This window comes from Neofelis nebulosa, chromosome 2, assembly GCF_028018385.1.
Source record: "Neofelis nebulosa isolate mNeoNeb1 chromosome 2, mNeoNeb1.pri, whole genome shotgun sequence".
Classification (NCBI taxonomy): Eukaryota; Metazoa; Chordata; class Mammalia; order Carnivora; family Felidae; genus Neofelis; species Neofelis nebulosa.
The window spans coordinates 5,508,081-5,530,622 of record NC_080783.1 but is presented as its reverse complement, the minus strand read 5'-3'; the positions used below and the strand labels follow the sequence as shown (position 1 = coordinate 5,530,622).

At 57.9% G+C, this 22,542-nt stretch overlaps 1 protein-coding gene across 6 annotated transcripts in view; it reads left to right on the top strand.

The window, feature by feature from the left end:
* The window catches only part of SH3BP4 (SH3 domain binding protein 4), an 85,616-nt gene extending 63,298 nt beyond the window's left edge, over window positions 1–22,318 (top strand). For 5 of the 6 annotated variants that reach the window (XM_058700507.1, XM_058700494.1, XM_058700500.1 and 2 more), the window contains 4 exons: window positions 3,236–3,479; window positions 7,987–10,343; window positions 19,243–19,431; window positions 20,233–22,318. In XM_058700507.1, coding sequence (XP_058556490.1) covers window positions 3,362–3,479; window positions 7,987–10,343; window positions 19,243–19,431; window positions 20,233–20,457 — 2,889 coding nt within the window. In that variant the 5' untranslated portion in view covers window positions 3,236–3,361 and the 3' untranslated portion in view covers window positions 20,458–22,318. Of the gene's footprint in view, window positions 1–3,235; window positions 3,480–7,986; window positions 10,344–12,803; window positions 13,714–19,242; window positions 19,432–20,232 lie in introns of those variants that run through there. The other variant, XM_058700489.1, reaches the window with a different exon arrangement.
* The last annotated feature ends 224 nt before the right edge of the window (window positions 22,319–22,542 follow it).

The window sequence follows — 22,542 nt, the reverse complement described above, 5'->3', positions numbered from 1 at the left end:
AGCGAGGGCCGGCTGCCCTCTTTGCTGTCAGGACATGTCCAAGGATGTCCAAGGTCTCCCATTGTCTCTGAAGAAAACTTGCCATTCTGGGCTTTACACAGGGCATTGAGCGCCGTGGGACAAGCGTCCCTCTTCCCGGGAAGGGGTAGCATGAACGACTGCGTTGATAACTCGGTGAGCACGCGATGCTTCTGGCTGCCCGGGAACCTCGCTCTGGTGCCTCGACTGAATTCACTCTGGCTGATGAGTGCTGGGCTTGTCAGGATGTACAGTCAGTGGCTTATCTCTTCCTTGAATGGCACCCTCTCTGGGGGTATCTTTGTTTTTAAAAAGGACTGCAGATCTCTTTATGTAACTGCTAACATGCCTTTGTGTCTCTGCTGGTTCAGGGTAAAAAACTAGGTCCCCCATCAACAGTAAACAAAAACAATGATCCATCTCCAGAAATCCCAGTGACGTCCTGAACTGCTTTCTCCTCTGCTCACCCCTAAGCCCGGATTCACCCCTCCTCCCGCCCCCCCCCCCCCCCCGCCACTGCCTTCTCGGTGGTGATAGCGAATGCAGGAATCTGACCACTCGTAAACGTTTATCTCCAGTTCCATCTGCCAGCCCGCAGATTCTCCCGAGTGCTCGCTGGGAAGCCGTGCCCTGTCCTGCAGGCACCTCAGGGGAGCTGCTGGCTCTCCCTCTCCCTGCCCTGCATGAAATCAGCCCCTCCGACGAGCACACCAAGTCGCCCTGCAGGACTTTGTGGGGGTGTTGGGGCAGGTGTCCCCTGCCGATCGCCACGTGCTCCTGCTGCCCCCCCCCACCCCGAGCCCTCTGCAGCCTGTCCATAACCACACTGTCAGTAACGGCATCGCTGCTTCCGTTTTGCTCATCTGCGGCCAGGTGTCCTCCATCAGAAAGCTTCTGTGACTTCCCGTGGTCTCCAGGGCCAAGGTCGTGGTCTCCAAGGTCAACCCCATTGCCACCTGGGCTGCCTTCTCTCTCCTCACTTCGCCGGTCCCCAGCGCTCAGGTAGCCCCCGGGCCCCGCTCTGTCTGCCGACCCTTCCTCGGCCTCCAGAACCCTCTGGCATGTCCCCTACTCTGGCTAGCTTTCCGGGCCTCCCCCAGGCAGCTAATCGGGCTGGACTCTCAGTGTTATAGCGCGGGGACCCCCCCCAGCCCCCCTCGGGGTCCTCGGGAACAGGGCCACGCCAGCGTGAGAGCGAAGAACTCGCCCTCCCCCCTCCCCACCCCGTTCACCGAGTGCCCTGGGCAGCTCTGCAGTGGGGGGGAGGGGGGGCCCTCATGGGACGAGCCGAGGGTGCCAGTCAGATTTCACCGCCAGCTGGCTTTGGCCGTGTCTGGCTGGCTGGCTGGCTGCTGTATCTCCAGGAGACATCGTCAGACCTAGAATCTTGGGTGGTTAATTTTCAGGTCTACCCGGCAAGCACAGGTCATGGTCTCAGAACTGTCCTGAAGCTCCCCCCGCACCCCCCCCCCCCCCCCGCTGCCTGTCCTCTCCGATCCCCTCCCCCCGCCCCCATACACGAGTCCCATTTTCTCTGTTCCTGCCAGTAGGTGAGACCCGTCTTTTGGACCCAAAGGATTCTCACATTCTCTCGTCTCAGTGATGGATCTTATCATCACGCTTCTTTTCTGAAGCCAGGCTGCTCCAGGGGTGGCCTCTGCTTGTATCCCGGGGCCCGCGGGCTCCCCCATGCACGTGGCCACGTCTTGCCTGGTGGGCACAGAGCCGCCTCTGGCCTGGTGACCGGCCTCCGCGGCCAGCTCCGCTCCCCCTTCTCTCCAAGAGCATTCCGGTGAGGAGCGTGGCGTTCGGTGGTTGAGAAGGAAAGAAGGAAAGAAATCCTCCCCGGGGCCGCGGTGAGCCCCTGTTCCCCATTCCAAGCGCCTTACACGGATTCTCATATTCAGTCTCCCCACACACCGGTGAGGGCAGTGCTGTCTTGGCCCCGCGTCACAGGTGCATCAACTGAGGCCACCGACTTAAACGCTGAACACAAGACGTCCCCGCGGACGGCAGAGCTTGGACGCAAACCTGCGTGTGTTTGCTGCACGGTTGGCACTGAGCCCCCGGGAGGCTGCGTGCGGAGCCTGGGGGAAGGGTAGAGGCGGACAGGCTAGGTCACCCCACCCCCCTGCCGCTGCAGGAGGCGGTGTTGGGGCCATGCGGGTCCCTCTCATTGGTGAAGGCCACTCATCTGGGCCAGAAGCTGTATTCCCAGCTGTCCTTGAAGGGCGCAGCCAGGGAGCCAGGGACCGGAGACCGGTCACACGAGCCGTGTTGAAACAGAGTGCAGTTCACCTGCCCTCGGGTCCCTCCGTGCCCCGACAGGTGCGGCCAGCTATGGCCTGTCCGCCCGTTTCCGGGGAAGAGCATGGGGTATTTGCCGCTTTGAGGTTGGCTCCTGGCTGTTCCTTTCCCCTCCGTGGGCTGGCGACGGTCATCCCACAGCTGATCACGTCACCATCTCCTGAGAGAGCCCCCCAGATGCCTTTGTGCCCCTTCCGGAAAGAAACAGGCCCGAGAGTGGCTCTGGAGGCTCAGTGACACCATCTGGGTACATATACCAGCTTCAGGGGCACACGTTCCGCAAGGGCCTCATGCGCAGAAGTGGCGACGTGTGTATCTTATTTAGGACTGTCGGTTGTTGGGGATCCAGGGAGGATTTTAGGGGAGCGTGGGCAGGCAGGGAGCAGCCCCCCCAGCCCCCCCCGAGGCGGGGCCACAAGAGGTGCTGTGCTGAGTGCTGCTTTCTGGAGTATCCAGCATCGCGGCCGGGGCTGTGCCTCTAACGGGACCAGCCATTGTCTGGGCACACGGACTTATTTCTTCTGCCCTGAACCCCGGAACCGGCCACGTGGAGTCTACAGATCCCGTTTGTCCCCCTCTTCGTGATGAACAGGCCGGCCAGGTGCTAGAACAAACTTCACAAGCCCCTTTGTACCCCAGGAAGAGAGGGTGTGAACAGCAGGCCAGGATGTGCTGCCTGGCTCTGTGTGCCCGCACAGCGGGTGAGATGGGCACAGGGTGCTCACAGGATCCGGGGAGTGGGCCCCCCCTTGCTCTCGGGCCAGGAAGAATGTCCTGGGTCTGTCTTGACTGGAATGGCCCTGGAAGAAAGAGGACTCCCACTTCGCACAAAATTCCTGTCCAACCTATGTCGCGCTTGCTCAAGGGAAATTCCTTTTTTTTTTTTTTTTTCCTTTTCCCCCACTTTCAGGAAGAAGCACATCGCCCAGTTGACCCGTGTGCGGCATGGTTGCCTGAGGAGAGCTTCAGCGAGCGCTGGGATACCTGGAGGAGGGGATATGACACGTTAGCTGTCCCTCCAGGAAGAAAGTTCGAGATGGCAGCTCAGCGGATCCGAGCGGCCAACTCCGGCGGTCTCCCTCGGTGCAAGTCCGAGGGGACCCTGATTGACCTGACCGAAGGGTTTTCAGAAGCGAGCTTTAATGATGTCAAAGGTGAGCTCCCAGAAGACACAACTGTGGCTGAGGGGGCAGATTTGCAAGTGCTCTGAGACCCAAGGACTTCTCTGCCTTCAAGGCTCTCAAGGCCCCATTCAGATGTTAAGTTTTAGCTCTCTAAACTTCCTGACGACACATTCAGCCCTGGGACAATAACCATTTGTTTTGTTTTGTTGGTGGGCTGGGAGGTTATGAATTCCCCGTTGGTTATGAAACTTCTTCATACAGAATATGTTTGTCGTTTCTCCTCTAGTTGAGTTTGGGTGACCTTAAGGTAGGGACCTGGGTCACACAGGGAGTATGTTAATCCTTGTGGGCCCTCCGGGTTCCGTCACGCTGTGCCGCGCCAGCTCGAGAGCAGTCATAGGAGAGAGTAAGCCATGGATATGGCTGTGTTCCAATAAAACTTTATTTACAAAAACAGCAAAGGGGCCGTTGTTCGCTGACCCCTGGTTTAGAGGTGGCCCCAGGGTCAATCACCCTGAGCCTCTGGGTTCCTCTCACAGACACTTACAACTGGGTCAGTGAGATGGATGGGTCATTTTCTTCCTAGAAGTCCACCTTGACCTTACGAGGTGCTTACTGGTGTCATGGGTTACATCCTCATCATCCATCGTTAGGCGGCTTCCCTACAGCGTTTACCACAACGTGTTGAGGTTATCTACTGGGCCGTCCAGAATACAAGCTGAGCAGTGGAAGTGGAACTTTACCTTTGTATCTTTAACTTGGCACAAAGTCAGCGCTAAGTGAATAGTTCTTGAACCAAACTGCTGTCTCCTGGGTCACACTGTGGCCCTCTTCCCTGATGTCCTAACAACCGTATGTCCCCCATTTGTCTCTTCCTAATCCCTTCTCCCTTCACTGTATCCTCAGTTGCTTCCTGTCTCTGCTTTATGCTGGGAGCCTTGAGCACTGCTTTAAATGTTCCTCCAACAAACATACTGGCAAAAGAAATCGTGAGATTTTATTAATAACAGTAACAGAGTTACCAGGTAGTTTTATAAATAATGGAACCATTTATTTTTCATAGCCCAGTAATGGGCATTGTTTTCTTCCTTTATAGCCTAGCTGATCATGGTTAAAGTTGGAAAACGTGAGCATAAATTGGGTTCGGGCCGGGTTCTCGAAATGAGAGAGCTGAATTTTTAAAAATTATGATAATGATCTGAGAGGCATCAGGGTCCTAAACCCCCCGATTGTGGGAAAAAGATAAAGGAGACATCCTGGGATGTGACCTGGGGCTGGTCCGCTGGGGGGGAGCCCCAAACCCATTTCCCAAGGGCAGCAGGTGGCCTCCCCTGTGTCCCCATGGTAGACAGGTGGGAATGTATTCCAGCCAAAGTGTTCTCTGTGAAATCCTCTGCTCCCTGATAAATGTTCCGCCTGTATAAGAACCGAGGCGGAGGGGTAAGAAATGTATTATTCAGTGCACTGAACTTCCCGACACGCAGGGATTTTTTTTTTTTTTTTGTATGGAAATCAAGGATAGCTGTGAATCTGAGCAGTGCTCCCCAGAATTCATTAAGATGGGATTCGAGGGGCGCCTGGGTGGCGCAGTCGGTTGAGCGTCCGACTTCAGCCAGGTCACGATCTTGTGCTCCGTGAGTTTGAGCCCCGCGTCAGGCTCTGGGCTGATGGCTCGGAGCCTGGAGCCTGTTTCCGATTCTGTGTCTCCCTCTCTCTCTGCCCCTCCCCCGTTCATGCTCTGTCTCTCTGTCCCAAAAAAAATAAATAAAAAACGTTGAAAAAAAAAAAATTAAAAAAAAAAAAAGATGGGATTCGATAGGGATTCTCCTGCGTTTGATTGGATAGACGCCCCACCAGGTGTCCCCGGGTGCTCTGTGACAGTTGACTGATGGAGGGACCCGTCTGGCAGGAGCTCATACCACAGTCCATTTCCACGGAAGGATCGCCATTTCCCTTTGGATGAGCTTGATCCTTGAGTGAAATATGTTACTGCTTCTCTGCTAAGGGGAGTGCTTGGAATTTTAAGTGAAACCATTTTTATTCTTCAGTCTGCTGAAACCAAAGTGATAATTTGCATTGATACGTTCTCTTAGGCTATATACAAAGCCTGCTTAATAGCTTTGGTTTTTAATTTTAAAAATATCACTCTAAGGGAATTGTTCTGGGGAACATAATAGGGATATAACTTCTGAGGGACTCTAACAAGATTTTAATAGCTGGCACGCGCTCTAATTTTCATTTGGTTTTAATTTTTATGTGACATTTTCATTAGACGTGTCAAGGAAACACACGGTGGTTTCTATTGCAGGAGACGGTGGCTGGAAAACAAAGCAAGAGAGGTCTGCTGTTGTCCCCCGACCCCAGCCTGACCCGTCCCCTGTCTCCCCACCTCTCCCTCGGGGTCCTTCTCTTTTACTTGAATGTGTTTATTCACTCCCCTCCCTTCACTGTGAAGTGATTTCTCCTTGGGGTGATTTTATAGCAGGGCACAGCCACGGAGAACTCTGGCTTTGCCTTTGGCCGACACCTTGACCCCAGAACATGACTATGGCCTCTCTGGTGTGTGCATACCGGAGGAGCATTCATTCCACGAATATTTGCCGAACACCTGCTATGTGGCAGGCTGCCTTCCAGGGAATACCACTGTGAACAAAACACCCTAAGAGGGCTCCCACCCCAATAGGGCGATGCAGCACCCCCCCCCCCCACACTAAAATATTCGTAGTATATTGGTTAATGATAAGTACTACGGAGAAAATAAAATTAGGAGGGGTGGCGGCGATGTCTCCTTTAACGTAACAGTCTGTGTGTCCTTAGGCATCATTATGCTAAGCACATCATCAGAACGTTATCTCCACCAGAGCCCGTTGAGAGAGTATCTTGGGCTTCTGAGGTCTGGACGGAAGCCCGTGCCCAGTGAACCCAGAGCCAGATTCTCCCCACCGCCCCACATGGAGGGCGGGAGGCGACGGCCTTCACCGCCCAGATGAGCTTTCTACCAAGCTTCTCTCTCTAACTTGGTTCATGGAAACAAACAGAAACTTCCTGCTTTATTTCCCCAGACTTTGCTAAGGAAATACAATTCCAGTTCCATTATTTCTTTTCAAAGGAAAGGGAAACTGGCAGACGCTGTTTTTTTGGAGGGCCAGTTTGATAGAATAGAACGCTTCTTGACTTAATCGTATATTAGAGAAGATGTGGGTGTAGGTTCCACTAAAAATACGGTCCTTAACGTTTTTTACAGGAAGCCAGAATATCCCTAAACCCTGTGAAACAAGGCACAGCTGGGGTGGGGGCTATCTTTTCTTTCACAAGGCGCTTTCCTCCTCCTCTGGATGTGCTTTGTCACGTATGGGTGGGAGAGAAGACAGGTATTTCATCGTCCGATATTTTTCAAAACACACACCCCTTGTTGAGCTGACTTTCGTGGTTCCCACTGCTGCCTCCATCGGGAGCACACATAGTTGAACGCCGTGAACCCGAAATTAGCTCGAGTCGCTGTTGAACGAGTTGGGGGTTTTTCAGACTTAAACACTTGCTCGGAGATGACATGAATGACCGTGGGCATAAACCTTTCATTTTCAAGACATGCGGGAGAGCCCCTTTCCAAGCTGTCATTTTGAATGATCATTTAAAGGAGGCTGGAAGGCACCGGCCTCAAAAGTCTTACTTTATTTTTTTAAGTGCATTTATCTTAAGAGAGAGAGAGAGCGAGAGAGAGCAGGAGCAGGGAGGAGGCAGAGAGACAAAATCCCAAGCAGGCTCCAAGCTGTCAGCCCAGAGCCCGACACGGGGCTCGAACCCACGAAGCATGAGATCATGACCTGAGCCGAAGTCAGACGCTTAACCAACTGAGCCACCCAGGCGCCCTTCCAAAGTCTTATTTTGATGAAGAGTGGGTTCAGCTTGGAAACGTAAGAGACAGGTCTGCTTGTCAGGGAACCTTCCCCCCCCATTCCCGTGTTCTGCGTTCAAGGCAGAGCGTGGGACCAGCTCACGAACTCAGATTCTATTCCAGGCTCTTCACGTCCCGTCCCTGGCTACAGGCCGTGGGTCACCCCACTCAGAATGTGACAGGTTTTAAGCCAGTCACTTTCAGCTTCTCTCTCGACCCAGTGGCAGTTCCGGGTAAGTTAGTTACATAAGGAAAACTCTGGCCAAAATCCGATGGCATCGGGGGCGCCCGGGCTGGCCCAGTCGGTGGAGCCTGCGACTCTTGATCTCGGGGTTGTGAGTTCGAGCCCCACGTTGGGTGCAGAGGTGACTTAAAAATAAAATCTTTAGAGCTTAAAAAAGGTTTAAAAATAAGATGGCGTTTCAAAAGCGATCCCGGGGAAACGGGGGAATATGAGCCCTCCCGCCCAGTGGGCTGGGACAGCAGTGCCGGCCCTCGGGAGCACAGCGGAGTTCCCTGGGACTTCCTTCTGGCACAGCCGCCTGTCACCCAGAGCGCTCTCCCTCCTCCCTGGTTCCGGCCAGTGCTCCGCGGCGCCCGTGGGCCTCGCCCTCACCCCCTGTTTCTTTGTGTTTTATGCAGTGCCTTCCCCCAGTGCCTTGCTCGTAGACAATCCCACACCGTTCGGGAATGCAAAGGAAGTGATCGCAATCAAGGACTACCACCCGGCCAACTTCACCACCCTCAAGTTCTCCAAGGGCGACCACCTCTACGTCCTGGACGCGTCCGGCGGGGAGTGGTGGTACGCCCACAGCACCACGGAGATGGGCTACATCCCGTCCTCCTACGTGCAGCCCTTGAACTACCGGGACTCCACCCTGAGCGACAGCGGGGTGATCGACCATCTTCCAGACAGCCCAGACGAGGTGGCCAAGGAGCTAGACCTGCTCGGGGGATGGACAGAGGACAAGGGACCGAGCAAGACCTACAGCAATAACCCCTTCTGGAACGGGGCCCAGACAAACCCGTTTCTGAACGGGAACGCGCCGGCGATGCCCAGCTTGGACGAGCTGACCCCCAGAAGCACCGTGGATTTGCTCCTTTTTGATACGGGCACGTCTTCGTTCACCGAATCCAGCTCCGCGACCACCAACAGCGTCGGCACCATCTTTGACGAGCCGCCGGCCGCAGGCCGCCTCCAGGCCGAGGCGCCGGGCAAGCGGGACAACCCCTTCTTCAGAAGCAAGCGCTCCTACAGCCTGTCGGAGCTCTCCGTCCTCCAGGCCAAGTCCGACGCCCCCGACTCCTCGGGCTTCTTCACGGGCCTGAAATCGCCGGCCCCGGAGCAGTTCCAGAGCCGGGAGGACTTCCGCGCCGCCTGGCTGAGCCACCGGAAGCTGGCCCGGTCTTGCCACGATCTGGACCTGCTGGGCCAGAGCCCCGGGTGGGGCCAGACCCAGGCGGTGGAGACGAGCATCGCGTGCAAGCTGGACGGCTCCGGGGGCGCCGTGCAGCTGCCCGACAGCAGCATCAGCATCCACGTGCCCGAGGGCCACGTGGCCCCAGGGGAGACGCAGCAGATCTCCATGAAAGCCCTGCTGGACCCCCCGTTGGAGCTCAACAGCGACAGGTGCAGCAGCGTCAGCCCGGTGCTGGAGGTGAAGGTGAGCACCCTGGAGGTGAAAACCTTCATCACCGTGGAGATGAAAGTGTCGGCCGAGGTGAAAAACGACATCTTTAGCAAAAGCACGGTGGGTCTCCAGTGCCTGAGGAGCGACTTGAAGGAGGGGCCCTATGTCCCCATCCCACTCACCTACAGCTATGGGGACACGGTCCAGGTGCAGCTGGACAACCTGGAGCCCTGTATGTACCTGGCCGTTGTGGCCCACGGCCCCAACATTCTCTACCCTTCCACGGTGTGGGACTTCATCCACAAAAAGATCACCGTGGGCCTCTACGGGCCCAAACACATTCACCCGTCCTTCAAGACCGTGGTGACCATTTTTGGGCACGACTGTGCCCCGAAGACGCTGCTGGTCAGCGAGGTCACCCGCCAGGCCCCCAGCCCTGCCCCCGTGGCCCTGCAGCTCTGGGGCAAGCACCAGTTCGTCTTGTCCAGGCCCCAGGATCTCCACGTCTGCATGTTTTCCAACATGACCAACTACGAGGTCAAGGCCAGCGAGCAGGCCAAGGTGGTGAGGGGGTTCCAGATGAAGCTGGGCAAGGTGAGCCGCCTCATCTTCCCCATCACCTGCCAGAACCCCGGCGAGCTGTCCGACTTCACCCTGCGGGTTCAGGTGAAGGGCGACCAGGAGGCCATCCTGACGCAGTTTTGCGTGCAGACTCCCCAGCCGCCCCCCAAAAGTGCCATCAAGCCCTCCGGGCAAAGGCGGTTTCTCAAGAAGAACGAGGTCGGGAAGATCATCCTGTCCCCGTTGGCTGCCACCACCAAATACCCGACTTTTCAGGACCGCCCGGTGTCCAGCCTCAAGTTCGGCAAGTTGCTCAAGACCGTGGTGCGGCAAAGCAAGAACCACTACCTGCTGGAGTACAAGAAGGGGGACAGCGTCGCGCTGCTCAGCGAGGAGAAGATCCGGCTGAAGGGGCAGCTGTGGACCAAGGAGTGGTACATCGGCTACCACCAGGGCAAGGTCGGCCTCGTGCACGCCAAGAACGTGCTGGTGGTGGGCAGGGCCCGGCCGAGCCTCCTCTCGGGGCCCGAGCTGAGCACCTCGGCACTGCTGGAGCAGATCCTGCGACCCTGTAAGTTCCTCACCTACATCTACGCCTCGGTCAGGACCTTGCTCATGGAGAACGTCAGCAGCTGGCGCTCCTTCGCCGATGCCTTGGGCTACGGCGACCTGCCGCTCACCTTTTTCTGCCGGGCCGAGCTGGACAGTGAGCCCGAGCGGGTGGCGTCCGTTCTGGAAAAGCTCAAGGAGGATTGTAACAACACGGAGAACAAAGAGCGAAAGTCCTTCCAGAAGGAGCTCATGATGGTAAGTGCCCGGCAGGGGCTGGAGGGGGGCCAAGTCCAGTCTTGCCGCCTTTCCCCCCCGCCCCCGCCCCGCACACTCGGGCGTGGGTTCGGTGAATCGCTGGACCGGCATCTGGGCTCACCTCCGCTCCCCGAAATACACGCACGCGCACCTGGAGATGGGCGTTTGTGTAGGGACCCCCGGACGGCTCAGGGTCCAGCGTGGAGAGCCCCGTTCAGGCGGCTTCCTGCTGGGCTTGCGAGCTCCTTGGAGGCCTCAGGCGGGTCTCCCGGGTGCCCGGTGGGCGTGGGGACGCAGGGAGGCTCGCGCTCCAGCCCCCTCTGCTCCGATCTCTTGGGAGAAGGTGCAGGTTTCATCAGGTTCCCCGCAGGATCTGTGCCGCCCCGAAGTCTAACTTGATCGAGGCATCTTCCTCTGCCTCCTCTGCGTGTGTGTGTGTGTGTGTGTGTGTGTGTGTGAGAGAGTAGGGATTGAGGAGGGCCTCTGGGAACTGCGATCTGAGAAGGGGGGGGGGGGAGTTGGTGTCACACTACAGGATACACCCGGGCCGCCGGGTGAGGGGGAAAGCATTCGCTGGACTGCTGAGCGAACACGGCCTCCCCGGCCCGGGTTCCCCACCCGCTCTCAACAGTTCATCTGCTCCCGGTGGCCTGTCTTGGAGAAGCTGACTTGGAGGAACTCGATAACGCCCTTCTCTTGGCGTCCGCCTCGTTTCCGTGGGGGACGTCCTCTCGATGGGGAGAGCCTGCTTCGTTCACCTCCCCCCCGCCACCCCATCTTCCCAGTAGGACACATCCCCGGGGCTGTTCCTCTGGAAACCCTTGTGATTTTCCAGTGGAAGCCCCTTGGTGTTCCTTCCTTGCTCCGTCAGGCTCCACACAGCCTTCTCGCCTCCCGACTTGTGTACGAAGTGAGTCTCGGCGGCCCTAGGATTTCTGCCGCCCGACCTGGCACCTGCCATGCTGTGTGAGCGCCTCTGGGAACGGCCGAGCCGGGTGTGTGTGCTGAGGTCCGTCCGTGGCGCTCACGGCTCTCGGGAGCCGGAGATACCCAGTCCGCGGGGCACAGCCACCGCGGCGGGGAGCGGGCGTTGCAGCCTGACGGCGCCCCCAGGAATGTAAAATGCCAGGCGCGTGCCACACAGTGAGAGCCAAACCTCGTCCAGAAGAAGAGACGGGAACCGAAGGTGTCGATCTTGGCAGCCCGGAGGCTGGGGGCGCTGGTGGTGGCAGCTTCCGCGGGGAGGACGAGGGATGGTCGTGGCTGGGGAGGGCCCGAGGCAGCAGGGGGACGGCACGTGGGCCCTGGGCATGGCCGTCACAGCAGTGGGACACCTCTCCCTTCAGGGCATCTGCCCCCTCGCCGGCCCGGCCTGGAATCCTCCCCGGAGCTGCGTCGAGCCCTCGAGGCCCTCTCCCCTTCACGGATCTCGAGCACCGGGCAGGGGTGCGTGTCCCTCTCTCGTGGGGCCTCAAGCTGGGATTCGCCGCGGGTTCTAGAATCGGGTGCTCTCATGGCACATGAACACAGTTGATTGTTCCTTCATTGCCGCCTAAAAAACACCCACCCCGCCGCCCCGAGTGGGCGGAGGTGAAAAACAACACAGCGAGGGAGGCCCTTCCCAGCTGTGGAAAAATAAAGACCGAGGAGGCGGCTTGTTCCTCCCAGTCCTTCATGTCAGGCCTTTTCAGACTTAAGCGAAGCTCTTTCTGCCCCGCTTGGGGGACTTCTCTGACAGCACAGGTTTTCGGGGGGACGTCCCTAGGCTCGTTTGTGGGAGCGATGGGGGGGTCTCTTGCGCCCCTGGGTGGGAAGGCTGGCACAGCAAGGTCTGCTCGGAGGCTTGCGGGTTTCCCTCGCCCGGGCCCTGGGCTGAATCCGTCACCATCTTGAGAGCGGGCGGATCTGAACGTGGGCGAAACCTCCAGAAACCCCAGGCTGCTTTGTCCCAGCACGCAGAGGAGTCCTGAAAACCGGGATTCCTTTCTCCCGGCGCTCGCACCACTGAGCAGTGGTATTCTGCAGTCTCGGCCTCGGGTGAGCCGGCCCTCCAGCTGTCACAGCACGGCCACCACGACCCACCCCGGCCACCGAGTCGTGTCCCACCCCCTTGCATTCTGAAGATGGTTTTCTGTTCGGTTATGCGTCCGTGGTCTGGAAACTGAGTAAACGAATTGGAAAGGGGGAGGTTTGAGACGGTAGGTTTGCGGGGAGATGGGAAGGAGCCCGGAACGAAATGAGAACCGGGCGGTTCCGTCCTGCCCACGGTCGAGTGGGGTCCGGGCCCTGCCTCAGGCCTGGAGCTCTGCCCGCAACGTCAGGTGGAAGACTGTCACGTCCCTGGGGAACCAGCCCGGAGGCCGTGCTGGCAGACCTTTCCCGCGAAGCGACCGGGGCCCGGGGTCACTGTACTTCGTCGCCCCAGACCCTGGGCTTCACTGGGCTTTCTCCCGCCCACAGTGGCCTCGTTTACTCGTGTTCCGGTTTCTTCTTATTGTCCGCATCGGATATAAACGCCGCGAGACAAAGGACCCCGGCCCCCGGGACACAGTCCGCTACTTGAGGAGATGCACGAGTGAATGAGAGCAGACGTCGGCCCGGGCTGAGGACCTGAAGGGGTGCCGCCCACGCGGCCAGCCCGCGCCCTGGCCCCGCTTCTTTGATTCCGTGTCCTTGCTGTTGCTTCGGTGCGGGTTTTCGATATCAGCTCCTCCGAGGGCCGTCTTGCACAACCACGTGGGCTCCTTGGTGCGCCTGCCTCTGTCTGCCCTTTCTCACCCACACGGTGCGTGACCACCGTCAGAGAATGCCCCGTCTGTCCCCGGCTCACCGAGCTCTGCAGGAGAAGCCGGGACGGCCCGTGACAGAGGATGGCCAGCCCGTCGACGGCCTACCCCGGACCTTATTGAACGTGGTGGTGAGGGGCACTGCCGGGCTGCTGTCGGGAAGGGGCGTGACTGGCACTGACCGAGGAGGGTAGGCCGGGTGGACAGAGCCCCTGGGGCCCAGAATGAAAGGGCCGCCACAGAGCGTTGGTACTCGACATTCACGAAGCGTGTCTTCGCCGCCTCCTGTGGGCTTAGGGGCGATGCTGGGTGCTGGGCTGCCCAAGAACACGGGTCTTTGACTTGAAGAAGGCACGGAGTGAAGAGTCACAGCGCAGGACTTACTTGTCTCGGGCCCCGAAGAGAAGGGCCCCCCGGCGGATCAGGGAACGGCGAACAGGGTTGGGGCAGGGTGGATCCTGATACGGGCAGGAAGCACAGAAGCCCACCTGATGAGGGAGGGGCTGTCAGGTTGGGGGTACCGCGCGGGCAAGGACCGGGGTGCGCGAGGGCACACGTAGATGGGGTCCGATCAGAGGCTGGGGTGATAGAGGGTGGCGGTATGTGGGGTGTGGAGCCCCCTGTACCAGATAATGCTTGTGCTTTATTCTGTAGGCATTGGGGTGGGGGGTTACGTGTTTTAGGGGAGGAGAAGGGGAGTCAGGCTGGATCCAGATGTGTCCCTGGACCTTGGATTCCAGGTGCGTCCCTGCTCCTCGCCACGTCTCCCAGTCTCGGAGCCACCCAGAGGCAGCGGTCAGTGGAGAGCACCAACCCTGAGTGTCCTTCCTTCCGATGATCAGGACGCCTGGGGGTGGGGGACCTAATGTTCGTACTCCTCTCCAGGTAGATTTGTGTGAAGGAAACCAATGAGTTAATTCTGACACCGATTCCCCGGGCCACGCCCCCTCCGTCTGGTTTTCACACCTGGCTGTCCACAGCCCCAGGGTGCGCCCCGCAGCCGGGCCTGTGGTTGCTGGTCTGCCGCGTTCTCCCTCCTCCTCTGGCGGGCTGGCGTCGTGTGGCTGGTGGGTCCCAGGGCCTGCGGTCACTATCTCACTGCATCGTTGGTGACAGGCTCTGTCTTCCTGCACATCAGTGTCAACCTTCAGAGCGCGGGGGGGTCTTTGAGTTTGCATAACTTCCTTGACTCACCCCAGGTGTTGTTTTTTTCCTGAATGAAAATAGTCCTCACTGATTTTTGTTTGTCTGTAAACACAGCCTGTGTTTCTTTTCTGCACCGAAATTTTACATGCGTGAAGGACAGAAGCAGAAGGCGGAGGGGTCCCCGGGCCCATCGCCCGTCGTCAACCTCTTTGAGCGGTTTGGGGCTTAGACGCTGCGGCTGTTTATAAATTCCGTGGGGTTGGCCGAGGGGCTGTCCCCTCCTCTGCGATGCCCCGTGGAGAGCGTGCGGGCAGCCCTGGGCGCATGCCTGCTGCTTCCCGGGTCTGTGGAAGGGCCGGGTGCTGGTGCCTCCTTGTCCGTGTGGCTCTGCACGCCTGTCCACACTGAGATGTCCCAGGGGCTCTGCACGCCTGTCCACAGATGTTCCAAGACACTAAGCCGTGGGCCCTTCCCGAGCTCGAGAAGCCATCCGACGGCGATGTCGCGAGCGTCACGGGGGGGGGGGGGGGGGCACAGCTGTGAGTGGCAGGTGCTGTTACCGTGGTGGCTGACCGCACGGTGCGTACCCCTCCTCACTTTCATCGACCTTGGGCTCCGTGTCGGGATTCTTGCCCTCTGGGGGGACAAACCACGGCCAGCTCTTTGCCGTCGGCATGTTGAGGTTCTCTACCGCTGCTTCTGGTCCACTTTGTGCAAAACACGTATCTGAGTGTGTTTGTACCAGGAACTGTGACGACACTGAAGGAGAGGGCTTGGCTCACGCGGTGGCCCTGAGTAGATCTGGGGGGCCGAGTGTGTGCTTGGAGGGTGGCACACGGAACCCCGAGGTTTTCATTCCGCGACATGCTTCCGATAGGAGAAGTCGTGTCTCGTGTCCGGGAATCCCTCGCAAACAAGACACAGGATCTGTCCTCATGGCAGGGAGGGAAGGGCCGTCGGGGACAGGGGCAGGCCTCCCTGGAGGGACCGAGGCCAGCTCTCAGAGCTCGTTGCTGGAGCCGCCGGGGTGGCCGGGGGTCACTGGTGGCGGCTATGGCTGGGGTCGTTTGAGTCCGGGTGCGGGCTCTTTGGAGAAGGTTCTCTGAGAAGAGAAACTTACTCTAGGACACAAATCGAGGGAGGGGCGGCTGTTTCCAGGAGTGAGGTGGGGTGGGATAAACCCCCCAGAGCCTTGGACGCTGATGGAAGTCACGGGGAACATCGCGAGGTGGGGGCAGACAGGGGCTGGACGGGATGGCGTGCAGCGATTCTCTGCGACTCGGCAGAAAAGCCTCCTTATCGCCCCAGACAGGAGGCAGGTAGCGAACCAGTGTGCATTTAGGCAGGTTCCCGGGGCTCCTGCGCCCCCAAAGCAGGGGCTCCCCTGCCCGCCGCTCATGGGGGAGCGCGGCCCTTCTGGTGTTTGCACATCTCGGGAGGAGAAGCACGCGCGGGATTCACGTACAGCAAAACCAAAATGCCACTTCATTATGTGTTCCTAAGAGTGTCTCCCCAAACAGCGCTTGGCAGACCGGCTCCTGTGAAGGAAGTCGCGCTGGACCGAGCTGTGCCCGGCGGTTCCCACACGTTTCTGCTGCTTTCCCTCCACGCCGGTGGATTCGGGTGGCTGTGGCAGAGACCGCGTGGCCCGCGGAGTCACGTGTGGCCCTCTGTCCACCAGGTTTGGCCACCTGGCTGAAATTCGAGTTCGCTCTGAGATTGCAGCCAGAATCAGCATCGTTTTGAATGGGGTTTTCTGGGATGACGTGTGTGTGTGTGTGTGCGCGCGCGCGCGCGCGTGTGTGTGTGTGTGTGTGTGTGAAAATTGAGGAGGAAGCTACAGGGAAAGGTGTCAGAGCCTCCTATGGTGAAGCTCTCTACTACCCAGCTCTGGTGGCACCCAAAACGTGCCCTTAAAAAAGTGTCTAAACTGCCCCTTGGAGGTGGTGTGGCAGTTTTGTGACGCTTGAAGCTGGTGTGGCTCGATCCAAGTTGTGTCACCGGAGCTGAAATTGATAAAGGAAGGCACCTCCGTCCCTGTGCTCCCCGCACTCCACGGGATGGAGCCCCCGCCCTTGCCCAGCGCCCCTGGGGACAGAGGCGCGACTCTGACACGTTCTGTTATCTGGAAAATGAGGTCGCCTCCAGAGCCGGGCGGCTGAGTGAGTACACAGACACACGCTTGCTTTGTGTGAGTGGAAGCTGAGTGGGGACACTGGGGGGCCGAGCGTCCAGCTCTGTGAATAGCCCATTTGCTGAAATACATAAGTAGTTGAAATGAAGCGCAATCCAGACCCGTGTTTTATCGGGTTCCGTTCCTGACGTCGAGTAGCAAGTGTCCGCAGAACCGCAGAGGCCGTTCGTTGGCCTGAGCGCCACGAAATGTGACCCTGCCTCCATCTCTGTCACCCTGAGCGGTGGGACCCCGGACGAGCCGCCTGGCGTCTCCGGGTGTCTGGATCGGAGCAGAGGACAGGCAGGCGGGTCTGGCTCTGACGCTCAGTCGGTGTGGGGGCCTCTCCGTCACTCTCTCGGCTTCATCTGCAAAATGGGGTGAGCTCAGCCCCTGCTTCACGGGGGTTCTGAGGAGCAGATGAGCCCATGCCTGGCTCACAGTAAGTCTCAGTAGTAGTGGCCTACTGCGAAACAAAACAAACCGGAAAAGGACCACGGGATCCTCAAGCTGCCTTCTGGCTAACCACAGGTGCAGCTAAATGCCAGCCTTGGGACCCAGGACAGCACCAGATTGACCCGTCACCCCTGTTTTCAGTTGCAGAGCTTGGGGCGCCTGGGTGACTCAGTCAGCTGACCGTCCGACTCTTGGTTTTGGTTCAGGTCATGCTCTCGCAGTCTGTGAGTTCGAGCCCCACGTCAGTGCGGAGCCTGATTATGATTCTCTCTCTCCCTCTCTCTCTGCCCCTTCAACGCTCACGTTCTCTCTCTCTCTCTCTCAAAATAAATAAATAAACTTTAAAAAAAAATTGCAGAGCTTGACCTGCTGGGGCATCCAGCTAATGCATTCAGGAAATTGCCAAAAAAAAAAAGTCACTAATCATCCGTACTGTTAAACTCCCCCAACACAAATGTGAAATGTAGATGAGGGTTCTCTGTCTCGATTAGCTGCGCCCTTTATTTTTTTGTTGTTTATTTTTAAAATTTTTTTAAAGTTTACTTATTTTGGGGAGAGAGAGAGAGAGAGAGACAGAGTGTGAGCGGGGGAGGAACAGAGAGAGAGGGAGACGCAGAATCCAAAGCAGTCTCCAGGCTCCGAGCCGTCAGCACAGAGCCCGACGCGGGGCTCGAACTCACCGGCCGCGAGATCATGACCTGAGCCGAAGTCGGATGCTCAACCGACTGAGCCCCCCAGGCGCCCCTAGCTGCGCCCTTTAAAGTTAGCGACCCGGCAGACCGTAGCCGCACTCATCCAAGGCCACCCGCCATCCTCACAAAATACGGACAGAGTTCTCGAACGAGCCACGTGTTCGGCTCAGTCGGGAAGGGGCTGCTTCCTTTGTTGTTCTTAACGTGCTCTTCGGAGTCTGGAATGGTCAACAGCAGGGGCTGGCATGGAGCATGGAGGGACAGGACGAACACCAGGTGCCTTTCTGCCTGTAGCCTCCCCAACCCCATGCTCGCCTGAGGAACCATCTCAGGGTGCTCCCACTTTTCCCATGGTCGGGGTGTAGTCCGAGAGGGTGCTGGGCGGCAGAGGCCGTGTGGATGGTGCCAGGCCCGTGTGCACCCAGCAGCCGTCACGAAACGTGGGTGGCAGGACTTCTGCATCTCCCCGTGTGCAGACGCGTGGGCCTGCTGGTTTGCGCCAGCTGATGTGATTTTTTTTAAGACCCCAGCCCGGGGTCGCACAGAACACACCGTGTTGGAAGCCGGCCTGATCCCGCCCCTTTCCTAGATGGGGAAGCAAGTCCCCGGTGGCCACCAGCTGGTCCAGGGCCTGCCTCTGTCGCATTGCCTCCTTCCTGCCCAGGGTGGCAGGCATTCCTTGCCCTCCTGAGTCCCTCCGGACTCCTGTCCTGAAAACACACTAGAAAGTTCCTGCAGCTTAGGCAAGGGAGCAGTCCTGTCGGTTCCAGAAAGTATTCTGATGGTGCTTCCTTGGGTTCAGCCTCCGGCCTCCCCGTTCTCCTTTTCCTCCACACGAGGCCTTCACTTTGCCCCCCAGACCCGAGAGCCCAGATGTCCGGGTGAGCTGCGGGCCCCAATCTGAGCCCTCTGCCTGCGGAGCTCTGCATCCGGCCGAGGCCCGCGGCACCTAACGTCAGCCCGGCTCTAGGTCCGGTCCCCTAAGCCCCGGGCGTGTGTTCTGTCTCCCCGAAGCATCGCCCTCTCCAGCCGTCCCGAGGGTGCAGAAACGGGGCCAGCAGCGCTCACCTGCCCTCCCGCCGGGAGTCAGCATCCCGGGGCCGCTGAGACAAAGTACCGCAGACCGGGTGGCCCGGGACAACAAAAGCTTATTCTCTCCCAGCGCTGGAGGTGTTCGCGGGCCTGGGTCCTCCGGGAGCTGCGAGGGAGGGGCTGCCTCTGGTTGCTCTGACAGCAATCCTTGGCGCTCGCTGCCTGTGGCCGCCTCTCCCCTGTCTCTGCCTCTGTCCTTCCGACGTGGACATGTCTCTCCTGATAGAGACAACCAGTCACTGGCTGAGGGGCGGCCCTCGTCTTCCGTGCCTGGTTTTAACTAATTCACGTCTGCAAAGCCGCCGTTTCGAAACGCAGTCATGGTGAGGTTCCGGCTGCGCGTGAACTTGGTGGGAGAGCACAGTCAAGCCCAGGCCACCCCGCAAGCCATTGCTCTCGCTCCGTCCCGTGCCGCAGCCACGCTGGAGTTCGGGGGGCACTTACTAGGCTTAAAACTTTTCGGGGGAAAAGAGTGCACCGCCTCCGCGTGGAGCTCTGCCTGAGACCAGAGCCAGCCCTCTGACCTGCCCGGTGCTCTGCTCCTTTGTCCTCAGGCCTTACTGAAAATGGACTGCCAGGGCCTGGTGGTCAGACTCATCCAGGACTTTGTGCTCCTGACCACGGCGGTGGAGGTGGCCCAGCGCTGGAGGGAGCTGGCCGAGAAGCTCGCCAAGGTGTCCAAGCAACAGATGGACGCCTACGAGTCTCCCCACCGGGACAGGAACGGGGTCGTGGACAGCGAGGTGAGCGTGGGCTGTGACACACAGTCACGGCGACATCCACCCGACAGTGCGTTCGTGGGGATAAGCGAGTCAATGCGGGAAAGCACGTGGCAGGCTCTCCCTGCGTGGGGCAGGCCCCATCCCTCCCGGGACAGTTGGTTCTGACCGTGGCAGGGCCGCTGTGCCCAGAGGAGGGAAGTCAGAGCGGCCTGAGCAGAAATGCCCGCCCCTGCAGATCCTGATCTTAAATTACCTTCCGTCGGACTGAGAAACTTTACCTCCCGTGTGAACAGAGCCCTTTGTGGCCGCTTATGGTCGGGCTCCGTCCGGGTCTGTGTTGGATGGGTACCTGGTATGTTGTGTAACTTTGGCCACAGCTGGTGGGGTTCCTGCTCACAGGTCCTTTGTATCCTCCCTTGTTCGCTTTAAGCTTCCGGAAAGATGGGTCAGGCCCGGGAGACCCGGGAAACAGGAAGTCCCCAAGAATAAGGGCGTCCTTTATTAACGCAGCGAGTTTCTAAAGAAATGGCCCACACGGAAAATGCCACAGGGGTTGTAAGGAGAGAAATCCTTCCTGTTGGCCCAGACACGATTTGCCACTTAACCAGCTCTCGCATGAAACACGTTCCTCCCTCAGTGTGCTGGTCCCAGGCAGAGTCCGTCCCCCCTGCTTCGCTGGGCTTCTCACTCTCAAAAGAAAAGCATAAGTAATGAGCCCAGGAGCTGCGGGTAAGAGGATCGAATCAATAGGATCAAATCTCTTTGCTGTCCCCTAATCCTTTCTTCTCCCTCCCTCCTTTTATTTTGGACTCTGCCACCCAGGCCATGTGGAAACCCGCCTATGACTTTTTACTGACGTGGAGCCACCAGATCGGGGACAGCTACCGGGACGTCATCCAGGAGCTGCACATAGGCCTGGACAAAATGAAAAACCCCATCACCAAGCGCTGGAAACACCTCACGGGGACTCTGATCCTGGTGAACTCCTTGGACATCCTGAGGGCAGCGGCCTTCAGTCCTGTGGACCATGACGACTTTGTCATTTGAGCGGGTTCCCTCCCGTCCGCTGCTGCTCTGGGGCATGAACCACCACCACCACCCCCCCCGCCGCCGCCCCCCGTCTGTCCCAGATGCCCGTGCAGTCACCTGGAGTGGGGGAGGCAGGAGGGGCCGGCTGCTCGGACACATCCGGGGTCCCTCTCGGCTGGACCCGCACCCGAGGACCAAGCACAGACAATGCTCCGCTGTCCTCCTCCGTTGAGGGGGGAGAGGGGGTGCTGAAGGGAATTTCTACCACAGGTCGTCGCCAACCAAAATAGCTTTCTATTTGTTAGGCATAAATTTAAATTTAAAATCTTTTTTTTTTTTTTTTTTCAGGACGGGGGGAGGCCTATGAGACAGGTGGTATCTAATTTTTTTAATGGACCAGAAAAGTTTAAAAAAAAAACAAAACAAAACACCTTCATAGGGGCGGATGCTGTTGAGGTTTTTATGTTCTAGAGAGACCTTTTTAAATTATGTTACAGATGTATATATGTATTTAAAGGCGATTCCCAGCCTCACTTTGCATTTGAACACTTAGCACGGAGAGACGCTTGTTCAAGTGTTGGACCTCTTTTGCTCTGTCCTTGTGAAAAGGGTGAATCAAATAGGAAATGTGGTTTTTCGGTAGCTGAGTCTAGCTCTTGCCCGTCCTTTCTGGGAACGTCCTGGGCCCTGCTGTCCCCTCTGAACTCCCGTTCTCTTCTGTACCTTTGCCCCGTGTTACAGTAAACGATCAGCGGGAGCACTTGTGACCCTTCTGTGAGCTTCAGTGGGCAAAGTAAAATCCTACACGAGCCAGCAGGTGCCCTCGAGATGACAGGCCGCTGGGAGCTGGCGTTCGCTGTGGCCCCCACCTGCGTGTGGTCGGTCACTCAAGAGAACGGTGCCACGTGCAATGCGATGGTCCCTGCAGCTCTCAGATGCCATTACCCTGGGGGCAGGGGACGGCTTCCGGCAGGGCTCCAGGCCTCTCTGCTCCGTGGGCGTGAAGGAGACTTCACCACGAGGGACCCCTGTGCTCGTGTGTGTGTGCAGACGTGCCTGCCGTCACTGGCCAAACTCCGCTCCGTTCCATGTGACGTGAACCCCGCTCCCTTCCTGGTGCACCCATGTCCCCCAGGAAAACACAGCATAAGGGACACTTTTTTTTTTTTTTTTTTTTGTACAATTAGAGATTATCCGAGCAGGATGTATGTTTTCTACAAATGAAAACGTGCCCCGCCTGGAACCAGAGGCAGAATGCTGCCCGCCTTTACGGTTGTAGATCAGCGTGGCCGTGTGCGGGTGAGCGGTGTCGGGCCCCTGATCGCACCGTGGTTACACCCAGCTCAGAAGGGAGGAAGGGGCAGGACTGAAGAATTGGAATTATGTGGCACACGGAGAGAAACAATTCCTGGGAGTGGGTCAGCACCCGCGCTGGGCGGTTTGGGATTCCTGGACCTCGTTCTCTGAATCTGCTGTTTTGAAACACATCATGTTGATCACTGGGTGTAATCAGCCTACGATCCCTATCGGGCTGAAACATTCTTATGTACCTATCAACTCAGATACTGAAGACCAACTGGCTAGGAAAAAAAAAAAAAGAAAAGCACCTAGAAAAACTACGTTTTTTATGCTGCAAGAAGCAGGACCCGCAGTTCCCCAATGATCACACGAAATAACCTTAAATTCTGCTTCCCCTGTCCACCCTCATTCTTCCCAGAGATTGTCTCTCACCTTCTCCCCAAAGAAGAGACAAACCCAGTTGCACCTTAAACCGTGGATATTTTTCCTCAGGGGCTTGAAGTAGTTTCCTATGCAACATGTCTGGTAGCACAAATTGAATTCTACAAAAGTTGCAGTAAATTTTATTTGCATATTTTAACCTATTAGTGTGCGTGTGTGTTTCTGTACCCATCCAGGCTTTAAATTTTGTTTAATGTTTTTTCATTTTTGACAGAGAGAAAGCAGGGGAGGGGCAGAGAGAGGGAGACACAGAATCCGAAGCGGGCTCCAGGCTCCGAGCTGTCAGCACAGCACAGAGCCCGACGCGGGGCTCGAACCCACGAACCGCAAGTTCACGACCTGAGCCGAAGTCGGACGCTTAAC